A 15,510-nucleotide genomic window follows, 5' to 3' on the forward strand; every position below is an offset into this window, starting at 1 on the left:
TTCTTATAGTGGTATTTCATAATTATTAAAGTATTAGAACATTAAGAAGATAATGCATTGAATGTACTTATTCAAATACTGAGTGATAATTGATTATTTTTATTTTGTCATTTTGAACATAAAAATATTTCTTTTGATGAAAAGACACATAGATTAATCAAAATTATAATGATTATGAAGATTATATGAATTAGATGGAGAATTATAAGAACAAGAAAATGAATTATTATAAAATATCTACATATGAAATAAATAAAGAAGAGAGGTTCAAAGAATAAACAAAAGAAAGTATTATATACAGAAATAAAAGAAGAAAGAAGATAGTAATTTAATACCAATAAGAGATTGCATGTTAAAACATTAATTTAAATATATAGAATAGATAAAGAAGAAGTGATAATGATTTATTAAAAGAATAGAAAGTATTAAAATGAAATTGAATTATATGATTTATATAATAAAATAAGAATTAATCATAAATATTTGAAAGGTAAATAAATAATGAATAAAACAGAAATAGATGATAAAGAAATAAATTAAAAAATGAAGAAGAATAACATATCAGAAATAGAAGAATAAGAGATTATAGTGAATTTCAATTAATTTTATAGAAAAATAAAAAGAATGAAGAAAAATAAATTTAAAATAATGAACGAATTTGTATTAAATAATAAAATATACAAATATTATATAATGATACAAGAAAAATGGATTTATTAAATAGTATAAGTTATCAATTATGTATAAAAATAATAATAAATGAAAATGTATTTATTGTAATTAATTTATAACACAAATACATTTACCTGATGAATATGATAAAATAGAAATAAATTAATAAAAATACATGATATAGTGATTAGAGCAATATTGAAAGAACATAGAGAACAATTAGTAATAAATTGTGCTGGAAAGCTTGCCAGAACAATTAGTAATAAATATGATTATAATAAATTGAATAATTCAGTTATATAAAAATGATTTTTAGAAATAAATAAATCAATAAAGGTTTATGAGAAGAGGTTAGTGAAAGGAATATAAAACAGATAATACATATTATTAAAAAAGAATTAATAATAATAGAAATATCAATTTATCACGATTCTTGTAGAAGTTTGAATAAAAAGAAATAGAAATAACTATTTATATAAATAAAATATATAAACAGATATATTGTATGTTTTTACAACAATTAATATACTTGTAAAAACAAATATAAGAAATAAAAATTATAATAGAATAAGTAAAATAAACGAAAGAACTATTACAATTTGAAACAGAATAAATAATAATAATAATAAATATAACACACATTAAATAATACAAATTAAATATATTTCAATTAAAATTTGCATAAATTTGAACTATTTTAAATTAATTGATGTTTGTTTTATTTATAACTTACTTATTATAGTAATATAATACATCATATTTACTATATTGTACTTGCTCATTAGATTAATGTAATTATTTAAATAATAAACTAAACAACAATAAATATAGTAATGAAAGAAAATACAATAAATTATAAATTAAAAACAAATGATGATAATTTAATGTAAATAAAATTATAAACATAAAATGAAATAAATAAAATCACAAATCAAATATAATAATTAATAAAATAAATACAAATAACCAATAAAATAAGATAATAGAATAAAGAATAATCAATAACAATTCATCATTCATTAAATATAAATAATTTATAATAGTTAATATATTTATATTATTATAAATGAAATTGAATTAAAATTTAAATATAATAAATATATAACATAAAATAAGAGAATATAAAGAAGAATATAATAATAAAATAAGATATATTCATTCTTATTATTTATTATATTTTATTTATATTTTATTTTGTATTGATTTTATTTTATATTCTTTTTTATTTTTATATTTCAAATAAATAATAATGAATAAAAATTATTTCATTTCAATTACAATGATTCGTTGTGGTATGAAACGATCTGGATATTGTTTTCCACAAAGTGCATTTGATATTCCTTTATATGAAAATGACCATTGATTACAATATGATATTGTTTTATTATTTTCTTTACCAATAACGATATCATGTTCATATTGTCCAAATGCAAACAAACAATTATCTGATTGATTATTTAACCAAAATGCATGTTGTGGTTGTTTAATATCAAATTTCATCATTCCATCGATTCTTCCATTTGATTCTAATGAAAACAAAAATGAGTTTGGATCATATATAAAATCTCTAACTTTATCAATTTTCACATTAACATATCCTCCAAATTTATTTCCATATTCATCTTCAATAATAATTATTATATGTTCTTTATTTATTATTCTATATCCAAACGTTGATGTATTTTCATTCCAGTTATCAATATCTGAATCAAACAGTATATTTCCTATTTTTCTACTTGTCCATTCTTCTAGTTGTTTCATTCCTTCAATTGTGATCATTCCTTTCATACTTTTTAATTTCTCTTCTTCTTGTTTCTTTCTTTCTTCTTCTTTTTTCTTCTTCCTCTCTAAATAATCACTATAATGTGTTTCCCATTCTTCTTTCTTTTTATTAAATCTTATTTTAATAATGTTAATTTCTTCTTCTAATTTTTTAATTTTATCTTCCATATCCATTTCTTCCATATGAATGATTTTGTCTATTAGTTCATTCTTAGCTTTATTAACTGTTTCTGAATCATCATTACATTCTTCTATTATTTTGTTCATTTTATTTTTAATTATTTCTATTTTATTAATTGTTTCTTGTCCTTTTTCTATTACCACTTTTCTTCTTCTAACTACTTCATCAATTCTATCAAATATTCCTTCTCCTCTTTTAATTGCTTGTTCATATGTTTCATTATCTTGTTTCTCAAATATTTCATTTTTAATACTTCCTAAATAATATTGATATTGTTTATTAGTATCATCAATTGATTGTTGAATATTTGGAAGTGTTTCCACTATTTCTTTAATTAATTGGTTACTCATCACTGATTCCATTTTAATTTAATAAATATCAGATTAAAATAAGAAGATTAAATATAAATACACATTTATAACACATTATTTTATTTATTATTTTATCATTATATTATTTTATTCCATATTTTCACATAATAAAATGTGAAATAAAATAATTTATTTTTAATCTTCAGTTTTCTAAAATATTATAAAAAACGAAAAATCAAAACTAAAAAATAAAATGAACAAACATCAAAAAAGATATAAATTAGTTGTATTTGGAGCATCGAGAATTGGTAAAACTAGTACTATACTTCAGTTCATTGGTGGTAGATTTATTGAGACATATCAACCGAGTGGAGATGAGACATATCAAAAGACAATTCAAATTGATAATAAAAGAGTAGAAATAGATATCAGTGATGTTTGTGTTAGCGAAGAGTCTAAAGGATCAACTCATTACTATATAAGAACTCGAGATGGATTTATATTAATGTATTCGATTACTTCAAGATATTCATTTGACTTAATACAAGATATTCATAATGAAATTTATAGAATAAGAGATAAAGAAATGAACGAACACATCCCATGTATCATTGTTGGAAATAAAAGTGAGTTAACCGAGGAAAGAGAAGTTGGAACAGAAGAAGGAATGAAGTATTCAGAAAGTGTTCGATGTCATTTTATTGAAAGTAGTGCTAAAAGAAATGAAAACATTAATGAAATATTTGAAATAATTACAAAGGATGTTATTAAATATAAAGAAAATAACAATCAAATAGAATCATCTAACGAAGAAATAAAACAAAAAGGATGTTTTATTGTTTAAATTATAAACATTAATTGAAATAAAGATATTAACAAATAATGTTTTAAATGAATATAATAAATGAAATATAAAGAATTTAGAATAAAAATTAAATGAATTATCATAACAATATTCTTTATATCATTTGTAACTAACTAAATCATTAAATAATACATAATCATTCATTTGTAAATAATTTTAATGTTTTATTTCACTATTCTTTGAACTTAATTATTCTTATTTTAATTATTCATCTCTTATTAATTTTATTTATTGACTTTATGTACATTTAATTTCTTCATAATTGATATAGTTGTTATTTCTTTATTAAATAACTAATAGAATGTTTTTAGAATTGTAATATATAAATTATATCAAAACAAATAACAAGATAAATAAGTGATGATAAATAAAGATATATGAATAAAAATGATATTCAATTAATAATCTATTATTCTCTCTTCTCTTTATTCAATACTCGTATTAACATTAAATAAAAAATATTCAAAACATATCAAATCAAATGTTTAATTTCTATTCATCTTATTCATACAATGACAAAATATGATGAAATTAATAATAAAATAAGAAATAATAAATAAATAAAATGAACAATCAATAATAAAGAGTATTTATTGATAAATCAATATGTTTAATCAATCATCTAATAATGTTTTAATTGATAACACTACATATTTTATAATGAATCTGTTGATTATTACAAGATAAATTGTATTAAATATATTGTAGTTGTTAATAAAGAAATTGAAATAATATAAATTAAATAAGTAATAATTAATGAAATAATTACATTACATCAATTAATTAATATATAATTCAATAAAAACAATATAATTAATGAAATTACAAGTATTTAATATTAAAAACATCAAATTGTTTAATAAATGATAATTAATTTAATAACAAATCAAAAAGATCAATAACCTAATAAAATTAAGTTATAAACGAATAGTACAATAGAATTAGAAGATAATGAATAAAATAAAATAATCATTTCTCACTTTTCATAATTTCTAACTCTGAAAATATCTAATTATTAACATGTTTGTTATCAATATTTGAATTTAAGAAAATTAATATATTCTTAACCAATTTAATGTGATGATGAAAAGAATAATAAAATTAATGAAATAAATAATGAATAAACAACATTAATTAATTTATTGTTATTAATTTAGATTTACAAAATATCAATACTTGATAGTACATGATATGTTATTAGTTAATATGTTAATGTTTATCATACAAATAATAAAATAATTCATGAAATAAATGTAATTAAACATTATAATTATGTTTATATTGAAATTATAACATTTTATTCAATTTATTTGTTTTATACAAATTAATTTGATTGATAATGTTTTATATTAACAAGTGTATCAATAACATGATAAAAATTAATTTTATTTAATTAATCAAAAATATAATAAAATAAAATAAAATTCAATCAATCAAATATAAAGAGAAGCAGCAAAAATGATATCTCTCTTAATTAAAGTGATTCCTTCTTCAAATTTCTTTGCTAAATCAGGATTTCCCATAAATTTACTTGCATCAGTCATTTGAACTAAAAGTTCTTCTAATCTTCTCATTCCACGAATAATACTTCCTTCAAATAATTCACTTCCATGAATTAATTGAGCAAAAGTCATTCCATCACACCATGATTCAACAATTGGTAACATTGTTGGTCTAAATTGTTCAATATATTTATCAACATTAATATTTAATCGACAATCTGCCATAATATTTCCAATACGTCTAGCATTAGTAATAATAAGAGCAAAACTTTCTTCTAAATCTTTTGGAGGTTGAATTGATTCTTTTGGTTTTTCATCTAATACAAAACATCCTAATAAAGCAGTTGCTTGTTTTGAATTTAATGAACTAAATACTCCACTAAATAATAATTCTGTTAATAATATTTCATTTCCTGCTGAAAGTTCTGCAGCAACTCTTCCTTTAGTTTGAATAATATCATCTTCACTAACATATCCTAATCTTTTTAATACTCTTCTCATTCCTCTTAATTCATCTTTTAATATAACATCTTTTGATTGAATAACAGTATTTCTTAATACATTAATTTCTTCTCTAATATTTTCTCTTTCAACAAATTTATCAAATTCTTTTTTAATATTATCATTCCATTCAATTTCTTTCCATCTTTCTTCTAATTCTTTAACTTTTTTAATTGATTTTATAATATTTTCTTCTTTAATTTTCATATCATTAATAGGATCTAATACTGGTAATTTAAAATCTGGATATTTCTTTTTAATTGCATTATTAATTTTAAATAAAAATGTATCTAAATTATCTTTAACATTATCTGGTAATCCTAATCTTAATGTAGATATTTCTGAAATACATTCAATATTAAATGTTGTAATTCCTGCTTTTCCTCCTTTTCCTAATTCTTCTGGTGTTCTTTCTAATGCTCCTTTTTTTAATGAAACAATTACACTAATACTTCCTACTTTTCTTTTTTTATCTGCTATTATAGGAACCCAACCAAAATCAAATAATGTATTTTTATCAATAATATGAACTAATCTTCCATCAACTAAAAATGGTAATATTACTTTTTCTTGATAAATATTTTCATGAATATTTTCTTTATGTTGTTCAATAGCTAATTTAAGATGATATATTGGTTTTATAATATTTTCTTCTGTAAAAATATATGTTTTTTCTTTTTCTTCTAATTCTTTTAATTTCTTTTGTAATTCTGGTAATTTATTATTTGTTTGAAATTGTCTAAATGATTTACAAATTAATCCTTCTGGATCTGCTGCTTCTAATTTCATTAAATTTAAAACCATATTATATCCTAAATAAAATGATGATGTTAATGGATCTGCTTTCCCAAAAATCATATTTTTTAATACTGTTGGTTCTATTTTTTGATCTACCATTAAAATAACTGTTCCTTGTTCATCTTTTCCTCTTCTTCCTGCTCTTCCACTCATTTGAATATATTCTCCTGGTCTAAGATATCTAGTTTCTTTTCCATCATATTTTTTTACTTTAGTAAATACAACTGTTCTTGCTGGCATATTTAATCCCATAGCAAATGTTTCTGTTGCAAATAAACATTTTATTAATCCTTCTTGGAATAATATTTCAACTGTTTCTTTCATTATAGGTAATAATCCTGAATGATGCATTCCTACTCCTTTTAATAATAATGGAAGAAGTTCAGTTATTTGTTCTAATTTCCTATCTTCTGCATTTAAACATTGAATAGCATTATTAAATATTTTTCCAATTATTGTTTTCTCATCATCTGAAGTTAAATCCATTCTATTACATGTTTTTGCCATTATTTCAAGTTCTTTTCTATTAAATGAAAATATAATAACTGGTGCTAAATTATTTTTCATTATCATTGTAATAATTTTAATAACATCCGGTTTATTATTCATTTGTTTTCTTGTTGTTTTAATCCCAACTGCATCAAGTCCAAGTGTTGTTAATGCTTTATTAAATCCTTCTTCTCTAAATTTACATTCTTTATCAACAACTAAATAAATCCCATTTCCTCCTGCTGGAAAAAGATAATGACATAATGGTGTTGGTCTATAATCTGTATAAACAACATGACATACTTGTTTATGAATATTACTTATCCAACTTGCAAATTCAAATGCATTTGGTATTGTTGCTGATAAAAATACATAATGAACAGTATCTGGTAATAAAATAATTGATTCTTCCCAAACAACTCCTCTTTCTTTATCTCTCATATAATGAACTTCATCAAATATAACCCATGCTACTTCTCTCATAACATCATTCCCTCTATATAACATATTTCTAAGAATTTCTGTTGTCATAACAAGACATGATGCTTCTTCATTAATAGTAATATCTCCAGTTATTAATCCAACATCTGTAAATTGTTCTTGAAGATCTCTATATTTTTGATTAGATAATGCTTTAATTGGTGATGTATAAATTACTCTTTGATTATTTTTTAATGCACTAGCAATTGCATATTCTGCAACTGCAGTTTTTCCTGCTGAAGTATGTGCACTAACTAAAACACTTTCATTTTGACCAATACATGATATTGAAAGTCTTTGAAAATCATCTAATGTAAATGGATATGTTTTAGCTGGTTCTCTTGGATATTGTGGATTCAATGTTTGTTCTGTAGCTGTTTGTCCATCTGGTATTGCAACTTCATGTGTACATCCTTGATATTGTGCTTCAAGAATAGGTGTAGATTCTGGTCTTGGTAATAAATCTTTATATTTATCTTCAATAATTTTTCTTCGTTTCATTATATATTCATTAATTTCTTCTTCTTCTTTAATCTCATCTTTACTTTGAGTTTCTGGTTGAAGAAAGTCAAACATATCATCAACATTAGAAGTCATGTTTTTACTAATTAAACCAACTTAGTTGTTAGTTTATTGAATAAATAGGGTTTAATTTCCTTTTGTATTATCTTTTTGCTTTGACACTTTCTTTAAATTATATTATTGAAAAAAAAAAAAGAAATTAAAAAGGAATAAAATATAATAAATTTTATCTTTATTAACTTAATAAAGAAAAATTATACAAAACCAGTTGAATAAAATACAAAACAGATATGATTTTGTGATTAGTTTAGAAAGGAAAGAATTTTTAAATTATTTCCATTGGATTAAATTCATCACTATCAAATGTATTTGTTGTTTGTTTAGGTGGAAAATGAGAATATGTTAATTGATGATTTCTAATAAATGGTTCTTCTTCTTCAATGTCAATATTATTTAATTTATTTTTAATATTATTTAATCCTGGATTTTCTGATCTATTTGGAGAATCAGTAAATACATGTGGTATTTCAGAATCACCAACTGATTGAACTTGTTTCTTTTGATTATATTGAAGTATTGGCTCACTAATAGATAATCGTTTTGAATTGATTACAAGATTTTTTGAAATTGAGACTGGTCCATTTCCCAATCCACTTTTATTCATCCTGAAGATTTTTAGTTTTTTTTTTCTTTTTATTATTTTCAAATTAAAGATCTTTTCTTGTTATTTTGAATTGATTTTTTTTGTTTTAAATTTGTTTTTTATTTTCTACTTATATCTTATTCTTTTATTAATAATAAGTAAAAATGTTTTAATATAAATTCAAAAATGTTAAATAATTTTATAATTGAGAATTGAAAAAGATATAAGAAGAAAAGAAAGAATGATAATTTATAATAAACTTAATGATATTTCAAATTATAATATAGAAGAATATTAAATCTTTAAAATGTTTATTTCTTTTAGTATGGTTGAAGAGAAACTTCAATTTGATGATCAAATGTTTTTAATTTTTATAACAGGATTTATTGGAATAATTATAATAATTTGGATATTATATTTTATTCGTAAACAAAGAAGTATTCCTACAACTTTTCCATGTCAATGTTCTAAATGTCAAGAAAAGAGAAAAAGAATGATAACAAAGAATCAAAGAATTAATTTATCAACAATCTTTCAAGTTTGTTATTCATTATATTAAGATATATTATTATAATAACTTACAATATTTTAGTTTATCATTATTGGTATTTTAACATTTATTTTTATTCGTAATATAATTAAAATTAATTCATCAAAGATTATTATATCTCAACCAATTTTTGATCCTTATATTATTTTAGGTATTTCATCTTCATCAACTGATAAAGAAATTAGAAGTGCTTATCGTAAATTATCATTAAAATATCATCCAGACAAAAATAAAGAAGAAGGTGCTGAAGAAATGTTTATTCAAATAACAAAAGCATATGAAACATTAACTGATCCATCTAAATTAAAAGTATGGAAAGAAACAGGAAGAGAAGAAGGTGATAAATTAGAAACAAAAGGAATAGGACTTCCAATCTTTCTTACTTTAGAGAAGAATAGAAAATTTATATTAGGGTTTTATATAACTATTATAGTAATTATTTTTCCTGTAAGTGTATGGTTAATGATTAGAAAATACAATAAGAAAGATAATAATAATTTAACAATGGAAACTAATGCTATATTTATACAATTAATCAATTCTAATTTAAACTTCCCTTCAATGATTGAAGTTTTATCATTAGCAAATGAAGTAAGAGAAGTTGTTATTATTCGTCCAAATGATAAAAACTTTTTACCAGTTATTCAAAAGAAAATAAAAGAAGAATTTATAAAGAAACCAACTTATAATGTTCCTGAAGCTGTTAAAGCACAAATATTAATTGGAGCTCATTTATCTAGATTACATGAAGAACTTCCAAATTATCTTAGAGATGACTTAGATTCTATTCTTGAAGTTATTCCAACTGTACTTCATGGAATGGTATCTGTAATGATGGGAAAGAAAAATCTAAATGGAGTTTGGCAATGTATTAGATTAAATGCTATGATTACTCAAGCATGTGGAGAAAATGATGATTTCTTACAAATACCAGACTTTAATGAAGGAGGAAAAGTTTTTGGAAAGAATATGACATTTGAACGTATCACGAAAATGACTCCAGAAGAACGAATGAATTTAATTAATGAAAAAATTGATTGTATTGAAATAGAAAAACAACATAAAGTTATTGAACCAAAAAAACAACGAAGTGAAGTTAAGAAGAGAAATATAGAAAGTATGAAAGAAAAAGTTAAAAGAGCATTGGATGAAAAAGCTATTAAAGAAGGAAAAAAACCAAAATTTAATACTAAAGATATTAATGAACATAAATCAAAAGAGATAAAAGAAATTAATGAGAAACTTGAAAATAATATTGAAGAAAATATTAAACTCAATGATAATCAATTAATTAATGAAAGAAGAAAACAAATTATTAATTTCTTTAATTATTATCCTACTAATATTACTTTTATTGTTAGAGCAATGAGTATTACTGGAACAAGAAAAGTAATTTCAGGAATACCTATTCTTGTTACTATTAATGGATATCGTTATCCTAGAAATGAAAATGGTGAAATTATTCCACAATGGAAGAGTAAATTAGATGATATTCTTAATAGAGAAAAAGAAGAATTACCAGAAGAACCTGATGATGCTGAAGAACTTCTTAAAAGTACTAAAGAAGATTTTGATAAAGAAGAAAATGAAATTGATCCAGAAATCCCAGATGTAGAAATTGTTCATGAACCACCAAAAGATGTTTATGTTCATAATCCATATTGTCCTAATACTAGATTAGAACGTTGGTGGTTTATTATTACTGATGTAAGAAATCAAGTTGTTCTTAATGCTACACATGGATATATTCCTATTTCTGAATTACCATTTATCACAAAAATATATCTTCCTTCTCCTAAAGAAGAAGGAACATATGCTGTATTATTACATATTATTTGTGATTCATATCTTCATTGTGAATGGGCATATCCAATTAAATTCACTGTGATTCCTCGTCCTGTTAGAAAGAACAATAATCCACAACAAACAAATCAAAATGAGGAAGAAGAAGAAATGTCTGAAGAAGAAGGTGTAGAAGAAGAAGAAAGTGATAATTAATTAATTACAATATGTCTTTCTCTAACTATTTTTCGATTCTTTTTTTTCTCAATTCATCAATATAACATCTATCATTTATAATTTTAGTAAATGTAAGTGATTTGATTCATAAATTAATTTATTTTCAGTCTTATATTATTTTGTTGTTGAATACAATGAAAATTTAGAAGATTTATATGAAATGTTATTGCTTTGGGTTGTTTAGCAATAACCATAAATTATATTTTTGTTTGAAAAATGAATAACCGAAGAAAGAGCAAAAGTTCTATCACGTTTTAAAATAACAAAAGAATTATATAAATTGTAAAGTTAATAATAATAATGGCAACACCTACCTTTGATGAAAGAGGTTTAATGCTTGATGGAAAGTTATATGATAGTACAGTTCCAGAGTTAGCTCGTGAAAGAGAATCTTGTTGTGAGAAGATTATTGATTTTAATTGTGAAAGAAATGCACAAAAGAGATTAGAAATGCTGAAGGATATTGTTGGAAATCTTGGAGAAAATAGTTGTATACTTCCTCCATTTCGTTGTGACTATGGTAAATACATTTCTGTTGGTCATGATACATTTGTTAATTATAACCTAACAGTATTAGATGCTAACTACGTTAAAATAGGTAGTCATGTCTTGATTGGTCCTAACGTCCAACTTATTGCAGCTACTCATCCAACTGACCCCCTCATTAGAAATTCTCTGGTTGAATATGGACTTCCTATTGTAATTAAAGATGGTGCTTGGATTGGTGCAGGTGCAACTATTCTTCCAGGAATTACAATTGGAGAAAACTCCGTTGTAGGTGCTGCTTCTGTAGTTACTCGTGACGTTCCAGATAATACAATTGTTGCTGGTAATCCTGCAAGAGTTATCAGAAAAGTTTCAGAACATCCAGGGTGGACAAGAGAACAGCGAGATGTTCCATTGAACTAATTAAGAATAATTTATTTAATGCTCAAATAACTTTTTCTTGTTTTTTGTTTGTTATAACATAAATTATTATTTCTTCATGAAAAGAATAATCAAACAAATTAAAATTGATTAGTAATGACAATACGTTTATTCAAATAAATAAGTAATTAAATGCCAATGCAATAACTTAACTAAGTTCTGGATGACGTTCAATATAATCTTTTACATACCCAAATTTCATTACTTCTTCATCTTTTTTTAATTGAAGTTTTTTTCCTAATAGTTCTGGCTTACTTTTTCTGAAAGAATCAGCTTGGTTTAACATTTTGTCAACTTGTTCTCTTTGGTCATCTGTAAAGAAGTCCATGTTGAGAATAGCTTGAGATAAGACTTCAACTAATGCCTCTATTTAATATTAGTAATATAAGAAAATTTTGTAAAATAATTAAAAAACAACAAACTGAATTGAGATTTAATAACACAACACTCAAACGCCTTTTTGAGTAAGAAAAATGGAGTAGCAAATTTTCTTCCATTATCATCATCAAGACCATTTAATTCTTTTATCATTGAAATATAATTTGTTTTTGAATGTTTTGATGCACTAAAAATAATCTTAAGATCTCCAAGAGCTTTAATAAAACAACCTACGTCTTTAGGATCACAAATTTGAATTAAAATTTGAGTTGTATTTAACCCAGATTCATTTAAATAGCTTCTAAGTTCTTGTTGATTTGTAATATTATTTACTTGTGGTTGAGGAGTAATATCTTCAATTTTAGCAATAAGATCATTTAACTTGTTTAATTCTTCTCTATTAAAGATTTCAAATCTCGATATATCCTTTGATAATGAAAAAAAGCATTGAAGGTCTCTGCATTCTACTGGGTTGTTACAAAGACTATCTGAAACGACCCTTTTGAATAATTGATATAATGTTTCGTTTAATGTTTGAGTTAATTTTCTGTAATCAACTTTCTGAATATTAGGCATATTTTCTTTAATTTGTGTAACACATTTTTGAAGTTCCCATACAACTTCACCAAAAGGCTCTGGATATTTGTTGTCTTCAATCACATTTTCTAGTCGATTAGTTATTTCATCTGCAATAGTATTCATCTGAAGAGGTATCTCATCTTCTTTAATTTCATATCTTTCTTGCTTTAAAATGTTCCTTTGAGGTTCTATTGGATATATCGCATTACTATAAGGTTCATTTTTTATCGAAATTCCACTTAATAAAATACTTTGTGGTAATTGAAATCTTGCTGTATTTCTTTGTTCAGAAAAGTTATCTTCCCTCAAGAAGTCTGGAAGATCAGAATCGTCATTGTCTACGTTTTGATTAAACTCTGGAGATTCAGATGGGCTATATCTTTTCATTTTTATTTTCTGAATCTCCCTCTTTATTTATTCCAGTTTTTTTTTGTTTTTATTTTTTCTATTTTACAGTTTAAAAGGCAAAAATGAAAAGCTGAATACACGTCATTTTGAGAAAAAAAATTAAAAAAGATGAAAAAGAATAAAAAACTTAAGAGATAATTTAAAAAAAAATATTCCAAAAAGGTAAAAAATAGTTAAGAGATGAACTAAAAAAGGACTAATTAAAATAGATGGAGGAAAGTATTCATAATATTGAGCTCAAACAATTTGTCTTTGAAAAATATATGGACAATAGGACAGTTGCAGATAAGTATTTAATTGACTCAATAACAACAATTCAACAAAAAGGTAATGAGACACAAACAGAGGTTAGTACTTTAAACCAACGCCTTTCTCAATTAGAGACAAAGGTGATTCAACTAGAAGAAGAGAACAAAACACTGAAGGAAACAATGGAAAAACAAATAAAAGAAAGAAGTGATGAAATTGAAAAAATGAATCAACGATATTCCCTTTTAGACTCTATATTAAAAGACGTTGTCAAGAGTCTTGAAGAAATGAAAAGCCAAAACAAAAATACTTTAACGCCAGTTATTGAAAAAAAAGAAGGAAAAGAAATTACTGAAAAAATACAAAAAGAAGATAAAGAGTGTGAAACGAATGTTAATAATGAGATTGTATTTAAAAAAGATGAGTCAAATGAAAATGATGTTTTACAAAAGACATCACCTATCACTGAAACTGCTAAAACTCAAATCAAAGATGAAGAAAAACAAGAGATAGAAGTAGATGAATTAGAAGAAGAATTACCAATTGACAAAGAATTAAAGTCTCAAATAGAACAAATTAGTACAAAGAAAGTTATTGATGTTATTTATAAAGGAACTGAAGATGGGTTTAGTGCTGAAGAATTTAATAGATGTGTTGGAAGTTACAAGAATATATTGTTTGTTATTAAAACAACAAAAAATGAAGTATTTGGAGGTTATTGTAGTGATGTTCCTGTTGTAGATGATATAGCACGAGGAGTTTTTGGAGATAAAAACCATTTTGTATTTACTATAAAGAATAATGTCCCAATTAAATTTGTTAAAAGAGAAGTAAATTCTTATAGTACTTGGTTGTTCCCTGATGACTCAGAAAATATTCTTTGTTTTGCTGGTGCTTTTTTGATTAGCGGAAATTGTGGAGAGAATGAAGAAAGTAGATTGTCTGGTAATTTCAAGAGAGAATATGAAGATAATGGCCAAACAATTATTGACCATCAAAATTTCAGAGTTAGTGAATTCTTTGCTATTCAATTGGAATAAAGTTGATAAATGCTATTTATTCACAATAAAAAATAAACCATTTTACATCTAACCAAATTGAATTGATTTTTTTATTGTCCACTTTCGAATCCACGATTTAACATAGATGTTGATTGACTTAGCTGAATGGGTTGTGATGGAAAAGTTGGAACAATTACTTCATCATCTAATAATGTTCCTTCTCTACTATGAATAACCTTTTCTTCTGTTAAACTTGAAATTGGTTTTTGTTTTTCATGAAAAATATTTTGGGGTTGTGATTTTTGTTCATTTGGTTTTTTGTGTTGAGAGTGTTTCACTTTTGCAGATGGTAAGGAATGACGGTCAATAATTTCAAATTCGCTAGAATCTTCTTCTGAATCTCTATATTCTATTTGTTCTTTAATACGATGTAGTTCTTCACTTAACCTTTTTTGTGGTGATTCTGTTTTGTGAACATTTGGAATTGTTTGTTTTAATAAATCTTTTTGATTTATGTGATGGTGAGAGGTTTTTCTTTCTTGTTCTTTAAAGATTCCATTCCAAATCTGTTGTACTTTTTCTTTATTATCATTTACGAGTAATTTTTTTGGTTTAGTTGAGGTGGCTTTTGATGACGTCTCAACTTTGGTTTG

General features: G+C 23.4%; 9 protein-coding genes across 9 annotated transcripts in view, besides 28 other annotated features; 5 read left to right on the forward strand and 4 right to left on the reverse strand.

The window, feature by feature from the left end:
• EDI_338570 (uncharacterized protein) overlaps nucleotides 1–29 on the forward strand; it is a gene marked incomplete at both ends in the record, with an annotated part of 471 nt that extends 442 nt beyond the window's left edge. The window contains one exon of the mRNA XM_001733200.1: nucleotides 1–29. This exon is cut by the window's left edge and continues 442 nt beyond it. Coding sequence (XP_001733252.1) covers nucleotides 1–29 — 29 coding nt within the window.
• A 394-nt stretch (nucleotides 30–423) lies between these two features.
• Nucleotides 424–474: a sequence feature (AT_rich).
• Nucleotide 475: 1 nt separating this feature from the next.
• Nucleotides 476–640: a microsatellite.
• A 21-nt stretch (nucleotides 641–661) lies between these two features.
• Nucleotides 662–791: a sequence feature (AT_rich).
• Nucleotides 792–818: 27 nt separating this feature from the next.
• Nucleotides 819–846: a sequence feature (AT_rich).
• An 86-nt stretch (nucleotides 847–932) lies between these two features.
• Nucleotides 933–1,000: a sequence feature (AT_rich).
• Nucleotides 1,001–1,053: 53 nt separating this feature from the next.
• Nucleotides 1,054–1,097: a sequence feature (AT_rich).
• Nucleotides 1,098–1,118: 21 nt separating this feature from the next.
• Nucleotides 1,119–1,165: a sequence feature (AT_rich).
• Nucleotides 1,166–1,204: 39 nt separating this feature from the next.
• Nucleotides 1,205–1,332: a microsatellite.
• A 132-nt stretch (nucleotides 1,333–1,464) lies between these two features.
• Nucleotides 1,465–1,536: a sequence feature (AT_rich).
• Nucleotides 1,537–3,131: a repeat region.
• A 68-nt stretch (nucleotides 3,132–3,199) lies between these two features.
• EDI_338680 (uncharacterized protein) lies at nucleotides 3,200–3,790 on the forward strand (the record flags this gene model as incomplete). Its single annotated transcript, XM_001734372.1, has 1 exon — nucleotides 3,200–3,790. The coding sequence occupies one exon, from the start codon at nucleotides 3,200–3,202 to the stop codon at nucleotides 3,788–3,790; it is 591 nt and encodes a 196-aa protein (XP_001734424.1).
• Nucleotides 3,778–3,884: a sequence feature (AT_rich).
• Nucleotides 3,885–4,339: 455 nt separating this feature from the next.
• Nucleotides 4,340–4,378: a sequence feature (AT_rich).
• Nucleotides 4,379–4,522: 144 nt separating this feature from the next.
• Nucleotides 4,523–4,701: a microsatellite.
• Nucleotides 4,702–4,902: 201 nt separating this feature from the next.
• Nucleotides 4,903–4,967: a sequence feature (AT_rich).
• A 69-nt stretch (nucleotides 4,968–5,036) lies between these two features.
• Nucleotides 5,037–5,209: a sequence feature (AT_rich).
• Nucleotides 5,210–5,211: 2 nt separating this feature from the next.
• Nucleotides 5,212–5,236: a microsatellite.
• An 8-nt stretch (nucleotides 5,237–5,244) lies between these two features.
• On the reverse strand, nucleotides 5,245–8,178 carry EDI_338690 (helicase, putative; the record flags this gene model as incomplete). The annotated part of the gene is made up of 1 exon (XM_001734373.1): nucleotides 5,245–8,178. The coding sequence occupies one exon, from the start codon at nucleotides 8,176–8,178 to the stop codon at nucleotides 5,245–5,247; it is 2,934 nt and encodes a 977-aa protein (XP_001734425.1).
• Nucleotides 6,079–6,100: a sequence feature (AT_rich).
• A 91-nt stretch (nucleotides 8,179–8,269) lies between the features above and the next one.
• Nucleotides 8,270–8,362: a sequence feature (AT_rich).
• A 66-nt stretch (nucleotides 8,363–8,428) lies between these two features.
• On the reverse strand, nucleotides 8,429–8,767 carry EDI_338700 (uncharacterized protein; the record flags this gene model as incomplete). Its single annotated transcript, XM_001734374.1, has 1 exon — nucleotides 8,429–8,767. One exon carries the CDS (start codon nucleotides 8,765–8,767, stop codon nucleotides 8,429–8,431), a length of 339 nt encoding a protein of 112 aa, XP_001734426.1.
• Nucleotides 8,549–8,582: a sequence feature (AT_rich).
• Nucleotides 8,768–8,774: 7 nt separating the features above from the next.
• Nucleotides 8,775–8,896: a microsatellite.
• Nucleotides 8,897–8,953: a sequence feature (AT_rich).
• A 37-nt stretch (nucleotides 8,954–8,990) lies between these two features.
• Nucleotides 8,991–9,063: a sequence feature (AT_rich).
• An 8-nt stretch (nucleotides 9,064–9,071) lies between these two features.
• Nucleotides 9,072–11,294, forward strand: EDI_338710 (uncharacterized protein; the record flags this gene model as incomplete). The annotated part of the gene is made up of 2 exons (XM_001734375.1): nucleotides 9,072–9,284; nucleotides 9,339–11,294. 2 exons carry the CDS (start codon nucleotides 9,072–9,074, stop codon nucleotides 11,292–11,294), a joined length of 2,169 nt encoding a protein of 722 aa, XP_001734427.1.
• Nucleotides 9,296–9,396: a sequence feature (AT_rich).
• Nucleotides 11,230–11,282: a microsatellite.
• Nucleotides 11,295–11,567: 273 nt separating the features above from the next.
• Nucleotides 11,568–11,617: a sequence feature (AT_rich).
• Nucleotides 11,616–12,224, forward strand: EDI_338720 (uncharacterized protein; the record flags this gene model as incomplete). Its single annotated transcript, XM_001734376.1, has 1 exon — nucleotides 11,616–12,224. One exon carries the CDS (start codon nucleotides 11,616–11,618, stop codon nucleotides 12,222–12,224), a length of 609 nt encoding a protein of 202 aa, XP_001734428.1.
• Nucleotides 12,225–12,390: 166 nt separating this feature from the next.
• Nucleotides 12,391–13,586, reverse strand: EDI_338730 (uncharacterized protein; the record flags this gene model as incomplete). Its single annotated transcript, XM_001734377.1, has 2 exons — nucleotides 12,391–12,608; nucleotides 12,665–13,586. 2 exons carry the CDS (start codon nucleotides 13,584–13,586, stop codon nucleotides 12,391–12,393), a joined length of 1,140 nt encoding a protein of 379 aa, XP_001734429.1.
• Nucleotides 12,610–12,656: a sequence feature (AT_rich).
• Nucleotides 13,587–13,698: 112 nt separating the features above from the next.
• Nucleotides 13,699–13,761: a sequence feature (AT_rich).
• Nucleotides 13,762–13,816: 55 nt separating this feature from the next.
• EDI_338740 (uncharacterized protein) lies at nucleotides 13,817–14,896 on the forward strand (the record flags this gene model as incomplete). Its single annotated transcript, XM_001734378.1, has 1 exon — nucleotides 13,817–14,896. The coding sequence occupies one exon, from the start codon at nucleotides 13,817–13,819 to the stop codon at nucleotides 14,894–14,896; it is 1,080 nt and encodes a 359-aa protein (XP_001734430.1).
• Nucleotides 14,346–14,392: a microsatellite.
• Nucleotides 14,897–14,967: 71 nt separating the features above from the next.
• EDI_338750 (uncharacterized protein) overlaps nucleotides 14,968–15,510 on the reverse strand; it is a gene marked incomplete at both ends in the record, with an annotated part of 672 nt that continues 129 nt past the window's right edge. Inside the window, one exon of the mRNA XM_001733201.1 lies at nucleotides 14,968–15,510. This exon is cut by the window's right edge and continues 129 nt beyond it. Within this exon, the coding sequence (XP_001733253.1) occupies nucleotides 14,968–15,510 (543 nt within the window).

Source organism: Entamoeba dispar, genomic scaffold (assembly GCF_000209125.1).
Source record: "Entamoeba dispar SAW760 scf_1105229458259 genomic scaffold, whole genome shotgun sequence".
Classification (NCBI taxonomy): domain Eukaryota; phylum Evosea; order Mastigamoebida; family Endamoebidae; genus Entamoeba; species Entamoeba dispar.